At 46.1% G+C, this 23,628-nt stretch overlaps 1 protein-coding gene across 10 annotated transcripts in view; it reads left to right on the plus strand.

The window, feature by feature from the left end:
* The first annotated feature begins 7,259 nt into the window (after positions 1-7,259).
* hdac5 (histone deacetylase 5) overlaps positions 7,260-23,628 on the plus strand; it is a 60,720-nt gene continuing 44,351 nt past the window's right edge. For 9 of the 10 annotated variants that reach the window (XM_048246415.1, XM_048246419.1, XM_048246420.1 and 6 more), the window contains exon 1: positions 16,610-18,171. In XM_048246415.1, the coding sequence (XP_048102372.1) occupies positions 18,057-18,171 (115 nt within the window). In that variant the 5' untranslated portion in view covers positions 16,610-18,056. Of the gene's footprint in view, positions 7,430-16,609; positions 18,172-23,628 lie in introns of those variants that run through there. The other variant, XM_048246424.1, reaches the window with a different exon arrangement.

Consider the following 23,628-nt stretch of genomic DNA (forward strand, 5'->3'; position numbering starts at 1 on the left):
CATTTATTCTCAACGAAAACGACTTACTGCATCATGGAGGAATGCCATTTAAAAAGTGTTATAGCTCTGTGGTGTGGTGTTCCTGACTTGATGTTCCGTTGTGTGGTCTCCTCCATCGTCATGGAGATATCCCTCTCTCCCCCTTTCCCCCCTAGCTGAAGACAGAAGGAATGCCAAGGAGTGGAAAAAGTGAGGAGTCTTGAGAGCGGTAGAAAACAGATGTTTGGCTAGCCTAACAGCTGGCATGGCAGACCTACAACCTCTCACACATACCAGCCTAATCCCCCTCCCCCACGAGGTCTACTAATGGCTACAGCCATGCACAGTAGCAACACAGACACATCCCCAGCTGAAACTCTTTACATGGCCTAAGACTCAACTGGGATCTTTCAGCATGCATGTACATTGGCATTTTGATGGTGATTCTCTCATAGGCAGTTTAGTATGGTGGATAATTAGCAGTGTTGCTTTAGTTGGTGGAGAAAAGGGAAGAGGTAAGACAGACAATGGAGAGTTACTTTCCCTCTACTTCCAAGATGGAGCTCTGTGTTTGACACAATGTTAAGAGTGTGAATTATTGAGAGCAGGAGAAGCGCGCGTGTGTGTGTGTGTGTGTGTGAGAGTGATATGTGCTGAGAGAGGTTGTGAGGCGTTAAACAGTCCTCAGAAATGCATAAAAAGATGCTGTGTGTGTGTGTGTGTCTGCTGGTTGTGTGTCTGTGTGTGTGGTGGCGGTGGCTCAGGTTCCAGGAAGAACTGTTGAGATGGTTGTTGACCCCTGTAATGATGTTGTGCAGAACGCTTCTCATACCAAACGGGAACAGCATCTGCTGAACATACCAAACAGCAATCTAGGAAAGGACTTGCAAGAGGCCAAGCAGAGAGACAGACAGACAGGCAGGCAGGCAAGCACAGAGTAAAGGGCCGTTCACACCAAGAACGATAACTATAACGATAACTATTACAAATATCGTTCTTGTTAATATGAATGACGGCGTTCACACATAAACTATAATGATAACAACATGAAGAGCGATATCGTTGGGGATCACTTTCAGAGCGATTTTGAGAACAATAAAAAGCTAATAGCCAATCAGAACCCATTCAATTTTAGCCGTCACATTCATTAACACAAGGAGAGACTTTGCTTATTGTTGTTCAGTGTGGACGCTTTTTAGTCGTTATGGTTATAGTTATCATTATCGTTCTTGGTGTGAATGACCCTTAAGACAAGCAGACTGAGAGGCATAATAGGAAATCAGATAGACAGATAACATAGGCACAAAGGCAGACATAGAAGTACATACATGGAATTAGACAGACATGTAATAATGCACACGGGAGGGGATTGAACAGACAGACAAACAGACAGACAGACAAACATGAAATAGGTGGACAGACACAATAATGTTGTAAAGTAAAAGTAAATCATAATAGCTACCGTATCTAAAGAGAGTGTAAGATTCCCACTTCACCTCCCTCTTATAGACATATTTACCTTGCTTCCACACACACACACACACACACACACACACACACACACACACACACACACACACGCACACACACACACACACACATATATATATAAATATACCCTGTTCTAACTTAATTTCCCAGCTCTCCCTGCTGTCCTGGGTGTGATTTGTGAGGGGACATGTTTGTCCTGTTCTCTCCAACCTTGGCGGCTGTTGCGTAACCACCATGTGCAGGTGAATGTACTGTAGATGATGGATCTCCACCACAAAAGGACAGTCAAACCCAAAGCCTTGAGATCAACCAATCAGGCTCCTCGACCCTTAAAAAGCAGGCCAAGGAGGCACATGAGAGACTTGTGGAGAGCCGGTGCAGGGTTGGCAGGGGTCGTGACGACCATTTTTCTTCTTCGTCATCCTCCTCCTCCTCCTCTCCTGCCTCCTCCCATCTCTCTCGATTTCTCTCTTTTTGGAGGGGCGCAGTGCTCTGTCTCTTTTTTGTTTCCCTGTCGTCCACCCCCTGCTGCAGTGCGTTTCGGGCCCCCCTTCCCACCCACGGTGGCTGTGACTTTGGGTGAGTGAAGAAGGGAGTCAGGCTTGGAGCGCTGCCAGACCTGCCTCTAGTCGCAGCATCGCTAGGCGAAATGATCAAGCTCCTTACCTCAAAGGTGTGTGTGTGTGTGTGTGTGTGTGTGTGTTAGGGGGGTCTCTTCTTATCCGCCCACTATAGGGGGACATGTTCATAGGGGGACATGTTCCCATCAATGCACTGTAAGAGCACAAGTACTCATCCACCTACTATAAGAGGATGACTGTTGCTTCACCATCTACCAATCCTGATGGGGGTATAGCTTACCATTTATATCAAACCCACCCAATAGGGGAATTACATAAATAATAATTGGATTTATTATGCATGGTTGGTATATGTGTTTTTTTTAAAGTGTCGAGATATAAAGTTATGAGTCATCTTTCAGGAGTTAGCATCCCGCAGGCTCTGAGAGCGGTAGCATGTCTTCGGCAGTGCAATTCTTCATTGTTAAATAAGATTATGTGACCTCATCGCTTCACACCCATGCAATTCCCGTTCTGATTTCATAAGCCTTCTTTTCAAGGGGGGGAACGCAGGAGGCCTTATAAATGATGTCTGACTGCGGTCGTTTGGAAGTAGAAAGGGAAGAGAGGGAGAGAGAGAGAGAGAGAGAGAGAGAGAGAGAGGGGGACGAAAGGGCTCACAGAAAAAAAGGAGATGCCCTAGACGACATTCTCCGAGGCCGTTGGGAAAATGACGCAAAGGTGACAGGATGGCTGTGACTCTATGTCGTCTCCGTGGTGTCTTATCACCTGAGGTCTGTCTCAACATGGAGCTGGAACAACAGCACCACAGAGAGAAGGGAAACAAAATAAGGCAATCAGGAAGTGTGTGTGTATTTGAATCATGCTGGGCACTGGGCCAGTGAGCGGAGCTGCTTTAACTACTCTTTAAGTACCTGGCTCTTAATACACACACACACACACACACACACACACACACACACACACACACACACATGACACACACACACACACACACACACACACAAACACATACACACAGACACACACACACACAAACACACACACCACTCTCCAAGGGAGGGACAGTGCCAAGCGATGCTACCAATATCTTCACAAGAGAGCAGGAAGCCAGAGGAAGTGTTGTGCTGAGTGTGAGTGCCCTCATAACCCCACAGTTGTTTTAGTGAGAACTTTCTGATGAGTGATCATTTATATAGAACCCCTGTTTCTTCTCTGTTCTTTTCTAATTCTTATTTCGTAGCACCTCTTTCGTAGCACCTCCAAAGGACATTTGAACCCTGAAAAATGTCTACACCCTCTGGTGTGAGTAACCATGGGGTTCATTTTTGTACTTTAGCTGAATGTACACCTTTGCCCCCAAGAGCATAACTGGAACAGACTTGGTCCCCTTTTCAGCACCAATGTGGCTCTGGTATGCATGAGATTTGTTAGTGCATTGCTCTTTGGCCGGAAGGATTTGCAAGGATGGTGGTGTTGTTTGGCGAAAGTGAGGAGCATCAGAGATGGTAACCTTGAATGGGATAAACGTGTTAGCGACGTTTCAAAGAGTATCTTTGTCCCTGCCTGTGCATATATGTGCGTGTGTGGGCACAATTCCTACTATTTGTTAAATGAAAATAAACAGCGCCTGCTATCTTTGCCCTCAGGGTTATGTGAATGACGCAACTGTCATCTGCAGAAAATAAATTAGCTTAAAAAAAGCAAACCAGCCACAGTTTCTTTGGTAATGTGATTATCCAACACTGGAAACAGGCAATATAGCATGCAACTATGAGAGTATTTTTTGTGTGTGTGTGTGTGTGTGTGTGTGTGTGTGTGTGTGTGTGTGTGTGTGTGTGTGTGTGTGTGTGTGTGGTGTGTGTGTGTGTGTGTGTGTGGTGTGTTTGTGTGTGTGTTTGTGTTTGTGTGCAAGTGGGTGGGTGGATGTGAGTGAAAGAACGATGGTGAGTAAGTGTGTGTGTGTGTGTGTGTGTGTGTGTATGTGAGGATATACAAATGTATTAATCAGTGCTCCCAGTAAATCATTAATCATAGCCCAGTAATTCTTTAGTGGCTAATGGAGACTCTAGTTTCACAAACCAATTCAATAGAGACACAAACTTGATTTGGTTCATCCATTTGCCACCTACCTACATAGCAATTGTACTGTTTAGCTTATGGCCTAGCAGCGTTGGTTTCATTGTTGATGTTTTCACATAGCAACAGGGCACTTCAGGAGCCATTTATTGTAGTGTAGAGATTATCAATGTTAAAACAAGTTAGGAGGCAAGAAACTGGAGTATTTTACATTGATTTGTTTTGATATTTCTTTTTTAAATGGGATTATTACATGTTGTTTCTTTGTTTACTTCTTTATTTCTTTCTTTCTCTTTTGTTTATTTTTGCTTCCTTATTTCTCAAACTCCCTTTTTTCTCATTTCATTCCTCATTTTGTCATTCATCTCTGACTCCCTCACCTTTCTCACTGTTTCCCACAGTCATTTTCTCTCCCTCTCTTTTTCCCCTCCTTTTCTACCATTCTTTCTTTCTTTCTACCATTATGCCCCCTCGCTCATTTTTTATCAGCCTCAGCAGTTGTCTGTTAAAGGCTTATAGCAGTGCCAGCCAGGCAATAAGGAGCTTGTTAGACCTTGGCTTTCCAGGAATTTCAGCTGCAGAAATATGTGTGTGTTTCTGCCTGCATGTGTGTATGCATGTGTGTCTGTGACAGACACACAGGTACAGTGCCGCAGCATGCAGTGGTGACCTTTGTCCAGTGTTTGCATTTCTGACACACATACACACGTACACACACATACTCATGCACACACACAAGCACAAACCCTCTCAAACATACTCAACCATCCCACCATGCTGGGTGACATCACTTTATGGGTCAGCGCTCTGTGTTTAGAAAGCGTGCAGCCCTCTGTCGTGGACGGCGTATTGGATGGTATCTAATCACTCGTCTGCTGGTGCTAAGCTCCTCTAATGCACACAGATCCAAGGTTGAGAGTCAGGATAAAAACATGGAGAGGAGTTATCTAAGTCTCCAGTCTCTGTAGTTCCACCTTCCCACCAGTAGGTGAGGCCAGAAGACCCTCACACCAGAGCACAAGTGCGTGCTCTTATTTTCTTTTCCTCTCTTCCCTACATACTATACTCTCTCTCTCTCTCTCTCTCTCTCTCTCTCTCTCACACACACACACACACACACACGCCTTCTGTGACCTGGGCTCTACAATTATGACCTTTGCTCTGTCTATGACCTGAGTCCCACCCGTCCCTACCTGACACGTTAAGCCCCTTCCCATTTCAAACATATTAGGACAAACAGACACCACTGACTAAAAGTGGTCTACTTGACTGCGTATGGTATCATCTTCTGCGATCCTGCAAATGTGGTCCAGCAAGTGTGATCTTGCATAGATTGATGTGATCATCTTCGTCTTTTAAGTGAATGAGATTGTGCTCTCCCCACAGTCCCCACGCGCATAACAACAATAGCTTCGTACAATGTTAGTAGCGTACCCCCCACCCCAACACACACACACACACACACACACACACACACACACAGTGGCACATCACCAGCCACTCCAGCCAACTTTTCCTCCTACAGGTTTATCAGTGAGGGTGGAGGTGGTGCAGTGATTGAGTGTAGGAGAAGTCTCGGGGCGAGTAGGTTGGGGTTGTATAGGGGACGGCTCTGCTGCTGCTGCTGCTGCTGCTGCAGTGTACGTTGGTTGATGCATCCGCCTGCACGTCCACTCTGGTCTGCCGCAAGGCACCATGGGTATTCTGTCTGTGCTGCAGTTTCTCCAGTGTTTCAGAAGACTAGGGGCTGTGTGATTCATCTCATTCGCAGCTTTCAGAGTGCTGTTTGGGAGATGATAACACACTTTCACACAAGCACACACAAACTCTTACACACACACACACACACACACACACACACACACACACACACACACACACACACACACACACACACACACACACACACACACACACATATATATATATATATTTATGTATACACCCACAGAAAAAGAAAGTAATTTTGCACCTTCTCTCATGTTTCCTTAAGCATCTTCCATACTCTGACCCACCTCTCTTCTCACCTATTAATGTTGGCCTGAAGAATTCTCTGTGAATGATCACACCTTGGGCAGCCGTTGTTTATTCTAACGGTATTTTTAGGTGTAGAGAGTGGTGTTTTCATTGCAGTTTGTGAATTATATCATGCTGATAAACATATGAGAATGGCTGAGAGGGGTGTAAGGGCACAGAAAGGCGAGGAGAGAAAAGTCAAGGAGAGGATAGGAGAAGAGAAGAGAAGAGAAGAGAAGAGATGAGAAGAGAAGATATGGGGGAGAAGAGTTTTGAGGAGAAGAGAGAGGTTGGGAGTAAGTGTGGGAGCTAGTCTATCTTGTCAGTGTTAATGGAATGAATGTGACTGATCATCTCTGTGAAATGCCTTTGTTTGGCCTGCCATGATTGCCTCCTCTATTCATTATTGATGGTGGTAAATGCAAAAACTCTGCACTGCTGCTGGGAGCTCAGAATAGACGGAAGTTAATTCTTCGTCATAGTTGTTTCTGAAATGGTGTTCTTGACGTCCACTCTCCTCTCCTTTTCTCTTCTCTCGTCTCCTCTCATCTCCTCTTTTCTCTCCTCTCCATTCTTCTCCTGTTCTCTCTTTGTCCTCTCCTCACTTTTATCTATACTTCTATTTTTTCCTTTCTCTCTCTCTATGCTTATCCTCTTTTGCCCTTCTTTCTCTCTCCTCTCCTCTCCTCCCACCTTCTCTTGTGACGCTCTACCCCTCCTCTTTCTTTCTCTCTCTCTTTCTCTCTCTCTCCTTAATTCTCTTCTTCCTCTGACTCCTCTTCGTCTGTGTCTCTTGCAGAGGCCCCCGGTGTCGCATCCCCCATCGTTTTGAGACTGGAGGCCATGGCTGACACAGAGAACCCACTTTAGGGCCTCTAACCTCCTCTGTCTCACACACACACGCACACACACACACACACACACACACACACACACACACACACACACACACACACACACACATACAGAGTCTCTCATTCACACACACACACACACACACACACACACACACACACACACACACACACACACACACACACACACACACACACACACACACACATACAGAGTCTCTCATTCACACACACACACACACACACACACACACACACACACACACACACACACACACACACACACACACATACAGAGTCTCTCATTCACACACACACACACACACACATAGGCCATAATCAGCCACTCTGGCCTGCCTCACACCAGGAGGAGAGTGAGGACAGCAGCTCGAGTCGACTGGCCATCCATGAACTCGCCCAACTACCCAGGTAAGGAAGCCTCTGGAAAATAGCGGGTCCCTCCAATGTCCCATGTTATCCTATTACACAAAATGGCTCCTATGTCGAGCTTGAAACATATTTTCCTTGATCTGCGTGTTGTGTTGATTTTGGCCTCTGCACATGCATGCATGCAAATGACAGTAATTTTCCTGTTTTCCAACCTGGAATTGTGGGTCATTGTGGTGGCGGATGGCAGCCATTTTTGTCTGGGGCAGCAGTTTTCCCAAAGGGCGTTGCATTAAACTGGCACAGGCACGCATACTTAACACCACAATGGAACAGTGTAAGCAGACTGCATGCTCGGGGAATGGAAACAGAAGTGTTTACATTTAAAGAGGGTGACCAACTGCTTGGTCCAAACATGGCAATGTGCTGCTGACGTAAAAACTGTTACATTTCATAAATTGATTCTGCTGTGTACAGAACTGCTTTGCTCGTATCGATCCGAAGCTGAATAGCTGTGGACTTTATGGTCGATGCATGCAGATGAAGTGTTTTCTGGGAGATATGCAGAACAGGCAGGTGTGTAAGGGAGGTGATGACGCAGGGATGAGCTCAGGAACTCAGGTTGTGTCAGTCTGTAATAAAGTTGAAAGTCAATAGCAAAGAGCAACCTGTGGATTCTTGGTTTCTGAGTATGTCTGTTTCCCTTCCAGCTCCTCTTCTCTTCCGATCTTTTCTTTTCTTCTCTTTCCTCCTCTCCTTTCCTCACACCTTCACCTCTGTCTTTCCTCCTCTCCTTTCCTCACACCTTCACCTCTGTCTTTCCTCCTCTCCTTTCCTCACACCTTCACCTCTGTCTTTCCTCCTCTCCTTTCCTCACACCTTCACCTCTGTCTTTCCTTCTCTCCTTTCCTCACACCTTCACCTCTGTCTTCCCTTCTCTCCTTTCCTCACACCTTCACCTCTCTCTTTCCTTCTCTCCTTTCCTCACACCTTCACCTCTGTCTTTGTTTCATCCTCCTTTCAGTCGTTATTATTTTCTCCCCCCGCATGTTACGCTACCTTATTTTTCCCCCCTTCCTTCCTTGGCTCTCTCTGTCTCCTCCTCTTTCACTTTCAGGGGTTTATAATTAGAACGAATGACGACCATCCAGACCTTTATTGCCCCCTCCCCCATGACGTCTTTGAATGTCACTGGGTGCCGTGGCAACCCTGAGCGTGTGCGCAGTCCTCATCAGAAGGGTCTGAATGGCGGCTTCAATCACTGTGCAGTCCACTTCATAACAACATCGTCAAATGTGTGTGTGTGTGTTCATACGTGTTTAGAAGAGTGTGTGTGTGTGTGTGTGTGTGTGTGTGTGTGCATGTGCACTCATACTTGTGTATGAGACTGAGTGCTTGTTTGTCTCTGTGGAACATATACTGTATGTGGAACTGAAAGTGTGTGTGTGCGTGTGTGTGTGTGTGTGTGTGTGTGTGTGCGTGTGTGTGTGTGTGTGTCTGTACACATGCACATGCACTTTTGTAGTGTCTGCCTGTGTGAGACTGATTGTTCAAGACCTGAGTGCTCGTGTGTGTGTATGTGTGGCCTCAGTGCTTGTGTGCATATCCGCCAATGACGTAAAAAGCAGGGAATTTATGTTTGTCCCAAAATAGCCTAAATGTTTTTGGACGTGACAGAAAGAGGCTGGACGTGTGTCTGAGTGTGTTTGTGTTTTGCAGAGAGGCAGAAGAAGGCTAATGTATCACCACAAACACAGTGTGGTAGAGACAGGTGTACAAAATGAAACAAGAGCCTTGCAATGATGAGGGCAGCTATAGACCCTTTCAACAATAAAAACAAAAACAATGCTTGAACATTCTATTTGGTTCCCAATCTACTTCCTCTGCATTAAGATAACATATGGAATGTTAAAAAACGGAAGCTTTGTGGTTGATCTACTTCAATTGACCTGGTTTGTTCCACATGTAGTCATTTCATCACTGGCCACTGAAGAGGCCATTGGTTTAGACGTGGCTAGTGACGTTTGTCTGATCTCCTCTGTTTGGCCACATCTCTGTTTTTGCAGGGGTTTCTTTGTGTGAGGGGGGTGTCATGCCTGGCAGGCGAGATGAGAGTGCATTTGTGTGTGTGTGTGTGTGTGTGTGTCCACACAGGGACACAGTGCCTTTCAGGACCATTACAAACTCTGGCTCTGGTCAAGGAGCCCTGGCGCATAGTGCAGCTGGAACAGTGTGTTATGTTTTTCAAGAACTCAGCAGTTGTGCAACAGGCTTTTAAAGGGCTTTTAGGAGAGCTTTTTTCAGTGTTCTAGGGGACAGTTTTAGGGCTTTGGGCTTATGAGACTCCTCAGGCACCGTCTCTACCTCTCCTGAGGCTGCAACTCACGAAACGCCTGCAACCACATGGGCCAAGTTGCCACTGGAGCACTGGAGTGGCCCTACATCTTCAAATGTTAGCCCAGGTTGATTGGTGCTCTGTTCCAACAGTCTATACTAAATATACTGTTCCAACAGTCCATACTAAATATACTAAAATACAAGTTATACTAACTAACACTTCAATCAACAAATCAATCAACTCTAAATCAACTCGACTCTAAATCAATTCTAAAAACAGTATCCACATAGTGATGATTAATCAATCAAGAGGCGCTTGCAATGACTGAGGCAGGGACTGAGCCTGTGATACTCTGTGCATAGTAAGGTAAGGTAAGGTGCTCTGTGTGAGTGAGTGTCATGGTGATAGTGCACTGGTGATAGTGGTCATGGTGATAGTGCAAATGAGTAAGTCCAACAGTGCAAGAATAGAGTCTATATATCTATATATCTGTGTATATAAATATTTTAAGAAAAGGTATAAGTGTGGCCACAGTTCGGCTATGGCATGGAGAGAGGGGTTATGCATATGTGCTAATGTGCTAATATAGCACGCAAACAATGAGGCAGAAAGACAGTGGTAAAAAGTGGCTAGTGGACAGACAGTATCCAAACATGGAGGGGGTGAAGAGGCAGACACACTATGCAGAGAAGTCTATCTCTCCTCTTCCCTTAAGTGAAGCAAACTTAAGGGAAAAACAAAACACAACTTTTGCTCCGCAGCTGGATCAGTCTAGAGCATTGGATACCCTCGTACAGATACCGTCAGCCCATTTGTCAGCCCATCTACAGCTTAACAAAAGCAAAACCAAGAGTGTCTTAGACAGCTGAGGATCTGGCTTTGTGTCGAGGGGCAGAGACTCTAGAGTTCCGCTATCCTTGGAATGGATCTGGTCCGATCTGATGCAAATCTGCTGGATCCAAGCCACACGAGAGCCAGATCCTCAGCTGTCTAAGACACTCTTGGTTTTGTTTTTGGGGCTGACAAATGTCATGACACTGATTGGGCTGACGGTATCTGTACAAGGGTGTCCAACGCTCTAGACTGATCCAGCTGTGGAGCAAAAGTAGTGTTTTGTTTTTGCACTTCACGGTGATTGTAGGTGATGTGTAATTTGGTGTTATTTCATGTTGTGTGTTTTGGTGTTTGAGTCAGATATGTACAGCAGTACATGTTTGTGGGGTTATTTCTCTGTAAACTTACGTTTGTGTTGTCTAAGATGCTTGCCAGCCAGGATCGTGTGTTTGCATGTCTGTGTGTGTGTGTGTGTGTGTGTGTGTGTGTGTGTGTGTGTGTGTGTGTGTGTGTGTGTGTGTTTGTGTGTGTGTGTGTGTACCCGCCCCTGACATCACGCAGGCTTGTTGTATTCTATGCCAGTGCGAGCCAGACAAGCCTCCAGCAGACTTGATGATTACACGTCTCCCATCTCTCTCTCTCTCTCTCTCCTTCCTTCACTCCCCCTCTTTCCTTTGCTCTCTCTCACACATCCCCTTTCACTTCCTCTCTTCCCCTCACCCCTTTTTTTTCAATTCACTCCCTTTCTTTTTTTCACCCCTTTCACCATATATCTGCTTCTTTTGCACTTCTCCATCTCTTTCTCCTCTACCCTATTGTCATCCTGCCTTTAAAATGTTGTTTTTCTCCTCCAGTTATCATGCCAGTTATCACTCCTTTTGAGGAAACTGGGCAGCTTTTTTCTCCGTATCCCCCAACATTTCCTCTCCACTCCAATTGCCATTTTCCATCTAATGCGGTTGCTGTCAGGTAATGATGCCCCCCCACCCCCACCATGCTTGAGCGTTTTTCTAATGCCAACACTGTGGTCTGGTCCGGGTGTGTGTTCTGATGGGTGTGTGTGTTAGAAGCTTGTTGTTGTTCTGTGTGTGTGTGTGTGTGTGTGTGTATTCCTTCTTCTCTCTGTGGGACTGGCCCCACTGTGCCTCTGTGTGATTTGTGTGCGAGGCTAGAGCCATTAGCATGAGTCACGCCGTAATTAGGCTGAATTGCTACTTTTCAAGGAGTGCAGAAAAACAGGCAGCCAGTAAACACGGATGAATCCATGGTGAGTGTGTGTGTGTGTGTGTGTGTGTGTGTGTGTGTGTGTGTGTGTGTGTGTGAGAGAGAGAGTGTGAGTGAACGAGTGTGTGTAGGACAACTTTATACATTCACGAAAATAACGTAGAGTGCCCGTTCACACGTGTCCAGTGTGTGTGTATGTGTGTGTGTATGTGTGTGTTTCTGTTTCTGTGAGGGTGTGTCTCTGATTGAAGATGTACATTTGTTTGCCATGTCTTTGAGAGGGTGTGACGGTGCGCATGTGAGTGAATATCTGTGACGGTAAAGGTACGTGCTTAACAGAGTGTGCGTATGTTGAAGAGAAAGTGTGTAGCTGTGTGTGTGTGTGTGTGTGTGTGTGTTTGTGTGTGGGGTTGGGTTGGGGTGGTTTTGTGTGCATGTCTGTGTGTGACAGGAGAGAGGATTTGGTTGTGCAGGTTTGAGGGAGAGCGTGTGTGAGCGAGGGTGTGTGTGCCTGTGTGTGTGTGTGTGTGTGCTCTGCACTGCAGCTGGGAGTGAGCAGAGGATGAGTCATCGCAATGTTCTATTTGAGGAGAGTGAATCTCTACACTTTGTGCATGTGTGTGTATGTATGTATGTATGTGTGTGTGTGTGTGTGTGTGTGTGTGGACCCACTTTTTGGTGCAAGCGCATCTATCTATGCCTTAATGTGAGTCATTAAATGATGCATCTAAAAATGTTGATCTGTAATGAAGTGTATTACAGCCAGTTTGCACTCGGAGTGTCTTCCCTTGACCGCTGTCCATCAAGAGTGCTATCTGTTGCTCATGTCCACCTTTGAATGTTAATGAAATATTGATAGGTGTATGTTTGTGAGTTCGGTGCGCACTGTGTCGAGAATATCAATTGCCACTGCGCCAACGCAAATGTCTCATCAGTCCTGTGTGGTGTCCGTTTTCAAAAGGTTGATTACCTGCCATCTGTGGATTATCAGACGGTATTGCTCTTCTTCTATTGCCTTCATGTATTTATGTCATATTTGTTGTTACATGCTGTTGCTTCTGGCTGTTTTTTTTATTCAAACATCTGAGATTTTATCTTTTTCTTACCTGTTTTCATGTTTTCCCTGTCTTTTTACTTCTGAAGACAGTTAAATGTTTGTTCATCAAGTGCTTTGAGTGTGAATGAGAGCAGAAATTAAATGTGTCATGACACAATTTATCTTTGAGACATCTTTGAAAGACACAGCTCCTTGGGAATTTATCTCACCTGTTGAGTCCTATTTACAGAGCTTAGTTGCCAAGTGTCTTTTTGACTGGACAAGAGCACAATGTGTTGTATTTGTGTGTGTGGGTGTGTGCACATACTTTCAGGCTAGAGCTGAACCCTGAGCCTCTGTCAAACCCAGTTTGCTGTCTGAAGTCCTTGACATTAAAGCGAACAAGTTCATCGATGAAGCGTGCTTTAAATAAATGAAAAAGACGGAAGAAAAAAAGATCTTTAAAAAGCAAGTGGAGCTCAACCCCCACAATCACACCCCACCCCCCCTTCCACTATCTAAATATAAACCCTTATCTACGTCAGAGGGCCTGAAAGGTACATCCACCTATTAATACCCAGAGTGACAGGGAAGTAGGGCCAAGAGGCAGCCAGTCAAAGGAGGAGAGGGGGGGTAACGAGGTTGTGGAGGCAGTGGAAATTGTAGAGTAGGAGGAGGTGGTGGTGGTGGGGATGAGTTTGTATGTGTGTATGAAGGAGTGTGTGTTCCATTGAAGCTGCTCTGCAATCACCTACACACACCTGACATCCTTTCACCCTCTAACCTCTTCTGTTGTTATTTTAAAATCTCTTCCCTTCCTTCCTTCCATCCATCCATCCTTCCGTCCTTGTCTTCCTTTGCAGTTCCTTCTCCGCTTGATTCTGGTGACTGGTGACATTTGGACTCATGACACTTGTCTCTGTGGGTTGCCAGTTGGTTGACATGGTACCTTCCCTCAGCAACCAGTCACTTTTGAACAAAGCGTCAGTAAACAAAATGAAGTTGTCTCAACCACCCCCGCCCTGGAGAGCCCATCCCATGTCCCACATATTGCTGGGTTGTCAGGGGATTTTCAGGTAGGGCTTGGTAAAAAAAGAGTCACTCTCAGCCAATGGGAGGTGACTTTGGGCTTGACTGACATGCCACCAGACCAGCCATGTAGCAGAGGGGGTCAACAGGTGGGATTCCATTAGAATGGCACCCGCGGTGTTTGTGTGTGTGTGGGTGTAGTGCTGAAAGATCAAAGGGGAGCACTCTGTGATTGTGAAAACCCATACGAGAGCCAAGCCTCAGTGTGAGCGCGAGAGCGAGAGCGAGAGCGAGTGCGAGGCTGTTCTCGTCCGTCAGTGTGCATTCTTCGGCCTGCGCCTCCTCACCGCCTCGTTGGCTCCTCTTTCCTCCCCGCCTCAGGTCAGTGACAGTGAGATGGTGTTGGGTCATCCACAACGAAAGTGGTGAAGCTGTGATCTTTAACCGGTACTTTGGTGTGCGCAGAAACTGGGTTGCAGCTTGTAGCCCACTGGTGTACCAGTGAGCAGCTGCCTCTCTGGGCCGATTCTGGCACGACTGTGGCTGAGTTCTGGCCAAGGGCAAACAGACAGCCCCTCGGTTTACTGTTTCAATCCAAGCATGACACCACCACAAACTGTTGCTATGGTGCCATGGTCTCTCAAGGCCAGGCTTGTTTGTCCAGAGTTGTCCTGCAAACACTATATTTAGTTCATTATGGAACCACAACAATAACAAATCCTAGACTTTGGACTCTAGGAACTGTATGTTTTTCCATCTAGACGGAAAACACATGATGAACTGTTTCATCAACCACATGATTGTAGGTGCAAAGCATTGCAGGACAACTTATGGACATAGATCAGCTGTCTTATGCAACTTAGTCTTCTTCAGTTGTCTTTTAGCCTGTCTAACGGAAAGTGTTCTCATTAGAATCTTTTGGAACTTAAAGGTTCCCTTTAGAAGCTTCTCTACCAAGCAGGTTCTGGTACCTTTATGAAATGTGAGAAATGTTTTGAAAGCTGGTTGTTAATGAGCCATGGGGGCCATCAAAGAGCCCTTTTCATGGTTATTATAGGCCATTTCACGGTTCTGATAGGGAGCCAGAGATGCAGCAGCACAGGTTGTCCTTTCCTAATAAGATTGTTATATGCTGGTAAAGCATTGATAAAGCAAAGATTTGGATAGTGGCTGTGTGTGTGTGTGTGTGTGTGTGTGTGTGTGTGTGTGTGTGTGTGTTGCAGAGGTTTCACTGTAAGGCGTGTCCATCTCGGCGTGTGCAATCTTCCCATCCCTCTCAGCCCACGGGCAGGCGTAAGGTTTCCTCGCGGTGCTAACTGCCCCCTCAGATGAGGTTTCCTGCCTCCTCATTGGCACGGCTCGCCTGGCTGCTTTTTCTTTTCTTAATGAACTGCTTTTTTCCCTCCTCCTCCAGCTGAGTGGGCTGAGAGAGAGAGAGAGTTGTAAAACAGCAGAACTGGTGCAGCGGGCCAAAGAGAGACAGAGAGAGAGAGAGAGAGAGAGAGAGAGAGAGAGAAAGGGAAGGGAGGGGAGAGGAGGAGAAAGAGAGATAAAGAGAGAAATAGAAGGGAGGAGAGAGGAGGAGGAGGAGGAGAGGGGCAGGGAGACAGGGAAGAAGACTGGTCAATGGGAAACTCGAGAAGAGAGAGAAAGATGAGAGAAGAGAGTAGGAGAAAGAGAGAGAGAAAGCAAAAAGAAGAGAGGGCAGTGGCGGTATGCATTTGGTAAGGGATTTGACACAGCTGAGAAGACTGTCTCAGCAGACTAACCCAATAATGTGTTGTGACCCCAGTGTGTGTGTGTGTGTGTGTGTGTGTGTGTGTGTGTGTGTGTGTGTGAGAGAGAGAGAGAGAGAGAGAGAGAAAGAGAGTGTGTTTGTGAGACAATGAGAAGCTTATACAGAGAGCCCATTGGTAATCACACAGGTTGCTCTGACGTAGATCATATATTACCTTGCTTCATGTGTGCATGTGCATTGCATGTGTGTGTGTGTGTATCCCTGTGTTTGCTTCCAGATCTGTGTTGGGGGGCCTCATTCATTCAAAAGAGTGTGTGTGTGTGTGTGTGTGTGTGTGAGAGAGAGAGAGAGAAAGAGAAAGAGAGAGTCAAAGAGAAAGAATGTGTGTTTGTGTGTGTGCTTACTGTGTTAGTATTCAGCTAGTCATTAGCTGTTCGCTTCCATGTCCTGCAGTTCTGTCACGAAGGGCTGTAGCAGTGGTTCCGTCCTCACCACCCCATAGACATAAACACACACACACACACACACACACAAACACACACTCTCTGATTGGCTGCTGGGAAGCATTCATCAGTTCAGGATTGGCTCCTTGTTATTTGCATGAGCAACCTTACCCCCCTCCTTTCCCTCTATATCCCTCTTCTCCTCTCCTCCTCCTCCTCCCCCCTTCTTTCCCTCCCTCCCTGTCCCCCTCATCCCCCATTCTTCTCCCCTCCAGCTCCTTCCCCTCTCTCCTCCTCCTCTCTCTCTCTCTCTCTCTCTCTCTCTCTGTGTGCGCCCTCTCTCTCAGCTCTCTGCTCTCCCGCGTCTATTTATAGCCACATCCCCGCCCCTCTGGACTGCCTTGCCTCTTCTATTTCCAGACTGCTGTGAGCAGAGTGTGTGAGCGAGCAAGCAAACGAGTGAGCAAGAAAGAGAGAGAGAGAGGGAGAGAGAGAGAAAGGGGGGAGGGAGGGAGCGATAGAGTGCGAGTGTGTGTCTCTGTGTGTGTGTGTGTGTGTGTGTGTGTGTGTGTGTGGGAGGGAGAGAGAGAGAGAGAGAGAGAGCACCGTGTTTGTAAACTCCACCGTTCCTGCCGTGTCTCCTCACACGGTGAGAGCGAGTGCGGGTCCGACGTTTCGAAACGAGCAGCACAGCACAAACGACGCGAACGAGCAGCAAGCAAAAAAAAAAAACCCAGCACAACTAAAGGAGGGAAAAAAATAAAAGAAGAAACGAGACTTTCACTCACAAACACTTTGTTGTACACTACGGAGAGAGAGAGAGAGAGAGAGGGGTGGTCCATTCGGAGAGAGAAAGAGAGAGAGAAGGAAGGAGAGACGAAAGGAGGGAAGGAGTAGAGCCGCCACTGCCGCTGGAACTCTCCTCGCCCCCTGTCGTCTCCACGGTGACCAGCTCTCCCCGCTCTCAGTCTAGGTGCGACCGCGCCACTGGTGCTGATCCGCAGACAGAGGAAAGGAGAGGAGGAAGAAACACGAGAACCAGACCAAGAGAGAAAGAGGAGGGGAGGAGACCAGCACTCTCTCTCTCTCCCCCACTCTCTCTTTCTCTCTGTCTCTCTTGAGATACATTATCTGTTCTCTCTACCTCTCACTCACTCTCCTGTTCTAGGGTGCGTCATCCTGCTCGGTCTCCTAGTGATTTACTTATCGCTGGTCTCTATTCTTTCGCTCTTTCTCTCTTACTCTCGTTCCCCTCTTTCACTCCTCACTTGTGGCTGAGTGTGTTCACTCTGACCAGAACTGCACAGCTCTGCAAAGTCTACTCTCTGTCTCAGGACTACACTCTCTGTGCTGCCGGTGTTGTTGTACTCACCGGAGCAGAGAAGCAGCAATCAATTGTTAACCTCTTGTTGACTGAGGTCTTTTTAAATACCCGTTTCAGCCGGACTTCTTCTCCCTGCAACGCTAACCCCCAGCCCCCTTCAAAGCCGACCAGGACCGTGGAGGATGTTTTGGATTGTAAACTTTGTAGCTCTGGCTGGCTAAAGATATTTCCTGTCACTCTAATACGAACTCCACAGGGTCTTGATCCCCTTTCAGGAGATTGCGGTGTAGATTTAGCCTGTTTGTTTTTGAGGTGACTCGTGGATGGACTGTTTTTATTCTGGCGTCTGCGTTTTGTTTTCTTCATGCCATGGAAATCAAAGGGATTGCCCTATGTCATTTTGTACATCAAAGTAACATACACGACAGAAGGCATGAAGCTTGCAGAGCATCTTTGAAGTGAAGATTCAGTCTTGTTTGCTTGTCTTTCTACAGCACAATCCCTAACAAACTGTGTTGGTGACCTACTAGTTGATTGTCGCATCATCAAAGAGTTGGCACCCAAGTTCCTAGCACACAAGGGCTCGCAGTGGGACTTTCTCTTTGGTCGTATCTGCTCCACACAGATTTTTTGAGGTGTGTGGAGTTCGAGCACTTTGACACTGGCATGCTTTTGGAGGCCCATCGTGCCGGGACTGTGCGCGATGTTGCAGACAATCTACGAGACGGAATCCTGCTTCTCCTCCGACAGTGTCTCCGGCAGGGAACAGTCCCTGGAGCTTCTCTCCCAGGCTGGTGTGTCCACCATGCCCAGCACCGGTGAGCCTCCTTGGGGAAAAGGGAGTCATGTAGAAGGGGGGTGGTTGGTTGGTGGTAGTAGGATGGTTGTGGTGGCTGTTCAGTCCATTCAGTCTGTCAATTCCAACTAAGATGGTAAGATTATAATGTAGAGTTAACTTCAGTTTGGAGACTGTGATTACAATGCAGAGACTAGTCCAGTTTGGTGACTGAGATTGCAACATTGAGTCAACTCCAGTTCTGAGACTGAGATTACAATCTTGAGTCACGTCATGAAGTAGTTTTTTTTTTGCGTTATTTTTGGAGCCGTCTGTTTTGGACAGTTGAGTATTGTTGTGGCTGGTGGTTGATGTTGTCATGTCTCAGTGCTTTTGTTTTGCAGCAAGTGGTTGTAGTTGTGGTGGTACTGATATAAAAACCCTTCGAAAGCATTGCTTTCCTTTCCTACAGGCTCTTTTCACTCGTGTTTTCTCTCTTTCCTTTCTCTCTCTAGTCATTCATTCAAAATGTCCACGGCAATCCAAATTTAGAGACAGTCCCTGAATAGAGCCAATACCTACTGTGGCTTTTTTTTCCAGACACTTCTGAATTAGGAAACGTGAAGTGTGTTTTAGGACCTTTGTCTCCAATACAGGGGCCCCCATAAGCAAACATCAGTTGCTCCATTTTGGGACTAGCCAAGTTTTTGAATCTAGTGTGTGTATGTCTATGTGAGTGTGTGTGTTTGTGTGTGTGTTGTTTGTCTTTGTCAGCACTGACGTCATGGTTTTCCGTCAAAGACCTGCAAGGTCGGTCCATCACTCACCTGTGCTTGAGTCAACACGGGGGCCCAGGCGGTGGAGGGAGCTGCGTGGGCGCTCGTTCATTCGCTCAGTCGCTCAACTGTACCGCTTTTTTTTTTTTTTTCTCCTCCCCTACTTCCCTCCCTCCCTCCCTTCTCCTCTCTTCTTCTCTCTTCCCTTTCCCACTCCCGCACAGCATACACGCTTCGCCTTGTTTACCTGACACCTGTTCAAATAACTCGCTGTTCCTGCGGCAAGCCTGTCCATTTGACGATCTGTCCCTTCGTCCACTCGTCCACTTTCACGTTCCTGTTGCTGCTGATCCTCAGCCCGTAATGGAGATGAATTAAAGAGGTTGTGGCGGACCTAGAGGTGGCCAATTATGACCTCTTCTTTTCTTCCTCTTGTGGGAAGACAGTGCGAGGTGACAGTTTAGGGTGTTTCAGCCTTAGAGTGAAGGGATGAAGACAGGCAAAATTGAAAAGCTACTCTAAAGGTTTTAAAAGGAAAACACTCAACGCAAAATTGTTCTCCACAGCCAAAGAAAACATTTTTAGCTTTCCACGATGATGACGTGGACAGTAAAATCAGCATATGCACACAACACAGGAAAAGGAAATGCCGGGTCGTCAGGGTGATTTTATTTAAATTTAGTTCTCGCTCTTAACCACGGGTGAAAACCAGACCCCGGCCACTCTTAGCCACTGACCCTAGAAAAGATCTGGGCTTGATGTGGCCTGGACCCAATCTGTTCAGGGCCACACCCAGACCACATGTGGGCCAGAGGCAGCTGCCACCTGGGGAGTCTCCATGCGCTTGAATGCAACAGTGGGGTGGGGGTGGGGGGGGCTGTAAACTTTGCACTCATTGCACATTTATTTATTTATTTATTTACTTTCGGTAAGCTGGGTTAGTGTGAAAGAGGTCTATTGTTGTATGCCAGTGGCACAGGAGAGCTGGCTTAGGTATTTAAGTGGATGAGGTATTTTTGAAGCGGAGCCACGGTAATCAGAGAAACTATTTAAAGCCTCACAGTGTAGGGGTCTTTGTTGTCAGGCCTAACAATGCGTTGCCCTTACTTAATGCTCACTTTGGAGAACATTACGGAAAAAGCCAGTCGTCACTACCAAACAGCATCTCTTTTCGTGTCAAATGTTATGTCTTTTTGCCATTTAAACCAGCTCTCTTTTGTCTTGTCTGTGCATCTAGCTGTATGTGTGTGTGCGTGTGTGTGTGTATGCGTGCGTCGTGCGTATGTAATGTATGTGTTATGTAACAGGACCTACATGCTGTCAGTGTAGGCTGGCACTAATATGACATGCGTGTTGACATGTGCTCTAATTACTCTTGTCGGTATATTGTGTGGCACGAACAACTGTATGTATAGCGCTAGCTCTTCCAGGAACGCCCTATACTCATGTACAGGTACCTAAGGGGGCAGACCCTTACCCTATACTCATATATAGGTACCTAATGGGGGCAGATACACACAGGTCCACCACTCTCTAGTTAGATTATCAAAGTTTGGGGCAATCAAATTTAATAAAAGCACGCATAACGTTATAAGTGTAACAAAAAGCTGCAAACTCTGTATCTGGTCCAGTTGTGGGCCTGATGTAAGCCAGAGCGTGCTTGTTCTGCTGGGCAGTTGTTGGAGGTAGGCTACCGTGGGCATATGAGATGTTTTTAATTAATGAACCCCACGATTATGCAATGGAAACAGGCAGCCCTCACATTCAGGCAAATGGTTATGGATTAGGTGGATTAGCGATGCACAGCAGTGCGGCGTGGGTGACCGATTGTTGCCTCACCTCGGGTCTCTATCTTCCCTTCATTAATGAGCGATCCAGCTCTCTGACCCCGTAAGCCTGCCTTTGGGGGATTAAATATCCAAATCTATCTCAAAATAAATCTATACGGGCCACATCGCAGAGCTTAGGCAAAGTAAAAACCTTTGCTTTTGTTTTGTTTTGTTTTGTGTTGGGCTCTAGCTGTTTTTGCATTGAAACCAATGTAGCTATAGCATCCTAGCATCCTAGATTTCTTTAGGATGGTAGTCTTTTTTTTCTAATTCTAAATGACATTTTACGCCTCACATTCAATATAGATTCCAGACCGGTAAATCATGTAGTATTTCTTTCTGGGTTTGATCAGGGTTTGATCTGGGTTTGATCAGTTTGATGATGCTGCTTACCAGAAACCAGGCCATTAGCTGACTGAGGGGTTCCTGGTCACTTCCTTCAAGCTCTGTGTTGTCGTACAGACTTCACAATTTCTCTAGGCCTAGGATCGCGCTAATGCTCAGATTACATTACTTGCTTTCTTGTATTTAGGAGTCAACGTCGTCGTGTGTTCAAACTATACATCTGATTCGTGACAGAGGTATTTATATTACACAATAGAAATTTCAGACAAATCCATCTCCTCAAGGAATGCACGCCCATAAGTGATGGCAGGATCCCGGTGATCCAGTGTTGAATGGGAATGGTCCATATTCTGGTAGGGCTATAGTTTAAGGTGCATACCACTCAACCAGGACTATATTTTTATCCTTTTCAAGTCCAACCGCCATTGATCTGTTATCACAACTTTTACAAATTACGACTTGTTATCACAGATTAAGAGCCGATTTATCCCCGATCTGGGGCTTTTGTTTTTGCTATTTCTAATAATTGTCTTTGACCTCGAAATCGTGGTTAAAATCCTTTAGTGTGAACTCGGCATAAGTGGGCCCTGCCACTGTTTGATGGGAATGAGGCCTGTCATTGATTCTCCCTTCTGATTGCCCGAGCAACACCACACTGACAATCGAATGAGGAGGCTAACACGGGGACAAATTCAAGATTGTTAGCTGTCTTACTCTTTCTTTCTCTCTTTCTTTCTTTTTTTCTTTCTTTCTCTCTGCATGCCTTTCTTTAGCCTCTTTGTGCTTTGTTAGTTCCTTCATCACATGGTGCTTTTCAGTAGTCATTGTTGTTGATTGACAGGACCTTTTTGTGTTGTGTGGTATACACAAATCCAGGTTAATGTCATCGACTCATTCAGAGAAATTGGAAATGGAGTCCTGAAGACTGTCGAAACCCAAATAGATACGTTTGTCAATCAGGGTTATGACCGATATGTTGTTTGCCTCATCAAAGCTCACTTGCCCCTCCAGAACAGTTACACTACTTATATAGACAGGATAAACTAAGTAATTGTTCAAAAATTACTTAGTTTATCCTGTCTATAAAATTAATAGCATATTTAGTGCCCGATACACTGTATAGAATATTTTCTACAGCATATCTTATAGATAGAGTTGTTTGAATCATAGGCATAGTCTATTTTAATGGTCAGTCTTTAAATAATTATTTTGCATGTTGGGATTGTACTTCTTTTCACCATCATTACAGATTACCCATGCATCATAGACACATTAAATGGTCGGTACTTTTCACAAGTGTGTTGTAAAAGTCCTTTATTGTTCCTGGTCCTTCTTCCTGGTTTGTCAGGGTTAAAAACATTCCTGACAGTCTGTAGAGCACATTGCTTTTCCACTCTACTTCCTGATTCTGGAATAGGTTCTGGACTGATGTGGTGCGGATCTGGACCACGTCAGGGCCAGAACTATTTCAGAGTCCGTTGTTCTAATAGCACACACGCGATTCCCCCTAGCAGTGACCAAGGCCTCTGGGTTCAGCTGGCCAGCCTTGTCGTCCTCTGTAATTATGTTTGTGGCCAAATTCGAGACTGAAGGCATGGGAAACAGGGGCTGCTTTATTTTTTCCCCTTTTTGCGGTCGAAATGCCTTTCGCTTGTCGGAAAAGTCCCTTCCATCACTGTTGCCGCAGACCCTCGTCTCTTCCAATGTTCACCCACGATCAGCGAAACCCGAGACGCTTGTCGCAGCACTGTCGTCACCACGTCGGTCTCCGTTACAATCGCTCAGGTTCACTCAGAGGTGAGGTTCAGTGAGACGACTTGGTGGAAACTCACCCCCAGAGACTCGCTTCATGTCCCGGGCCCAAACCCAGGCAAGGGGAGAGTTAGACTGACTCCACAAGGAACATCGGAGGAAACCATAGTGGGATTATTTGCGCACCGGAGCGAGTGTGTTTTCCTCCATCGGGTTGCTAAAATAAAATGCTCCTAAACTTAGCCCCCTCTCAAACCCTCATGCCCCCAACCCCAGTGTCACTTGTTAACCCTTGTACACCCCCCCAAATCCCCCACCCTAACAAGGCCCTTCAGAGGCCAGTGCTATAACAAGCATTCAGTTGTTTACCAGGCTGCAATGCAGGGTTATATCCAAGGATAAGGTGTTTCTTTGAGAGGTATGAAAGGATGAATACCCCCTTCTGAATCCTTTGTTACTATCGCCGGCTCTTGACCACAGTATCAAAGGGCTGCAATCCTCAGTTCATACAAGAGGGGCCAGGACACCACTTAACAAAATTGTTACTCTACAAAAATGCTGTTAGATTTCTGTGGAATAACCATGATAGATCATAATATAATATTTTTGTAGGGAGCTTTTGTGAGTTTTACTTGACCTGAACTCCATTAACTGTACGATCACTTACTGACCAGCATGTCCTTCATATTGCATTTGGACATTGCAGCGTGGAGTCTGAATGACGATAAGAGGGTGAGATATGAATGCCCCATGCTATGTCTGCTATGAATATCCTGCAGGGGAGTTGTCTTATTTTAC

The sequence above is a fragment of the Alosa alosa genome, chromosome 6 (assembly GCF_017589495.1).
Source record: "Alosa alosa isolate M-15738 ecotype Scorff River chromosome 6, AALO_Geno_1.1, whole genome shotgun sequence".
Classification (NCBI taxonomy): Eukaryota; Metazoa; Chordata; class Actinopteri; order Clupeiformes; family Clupeidae; genus Alosa; species Alosa alosa.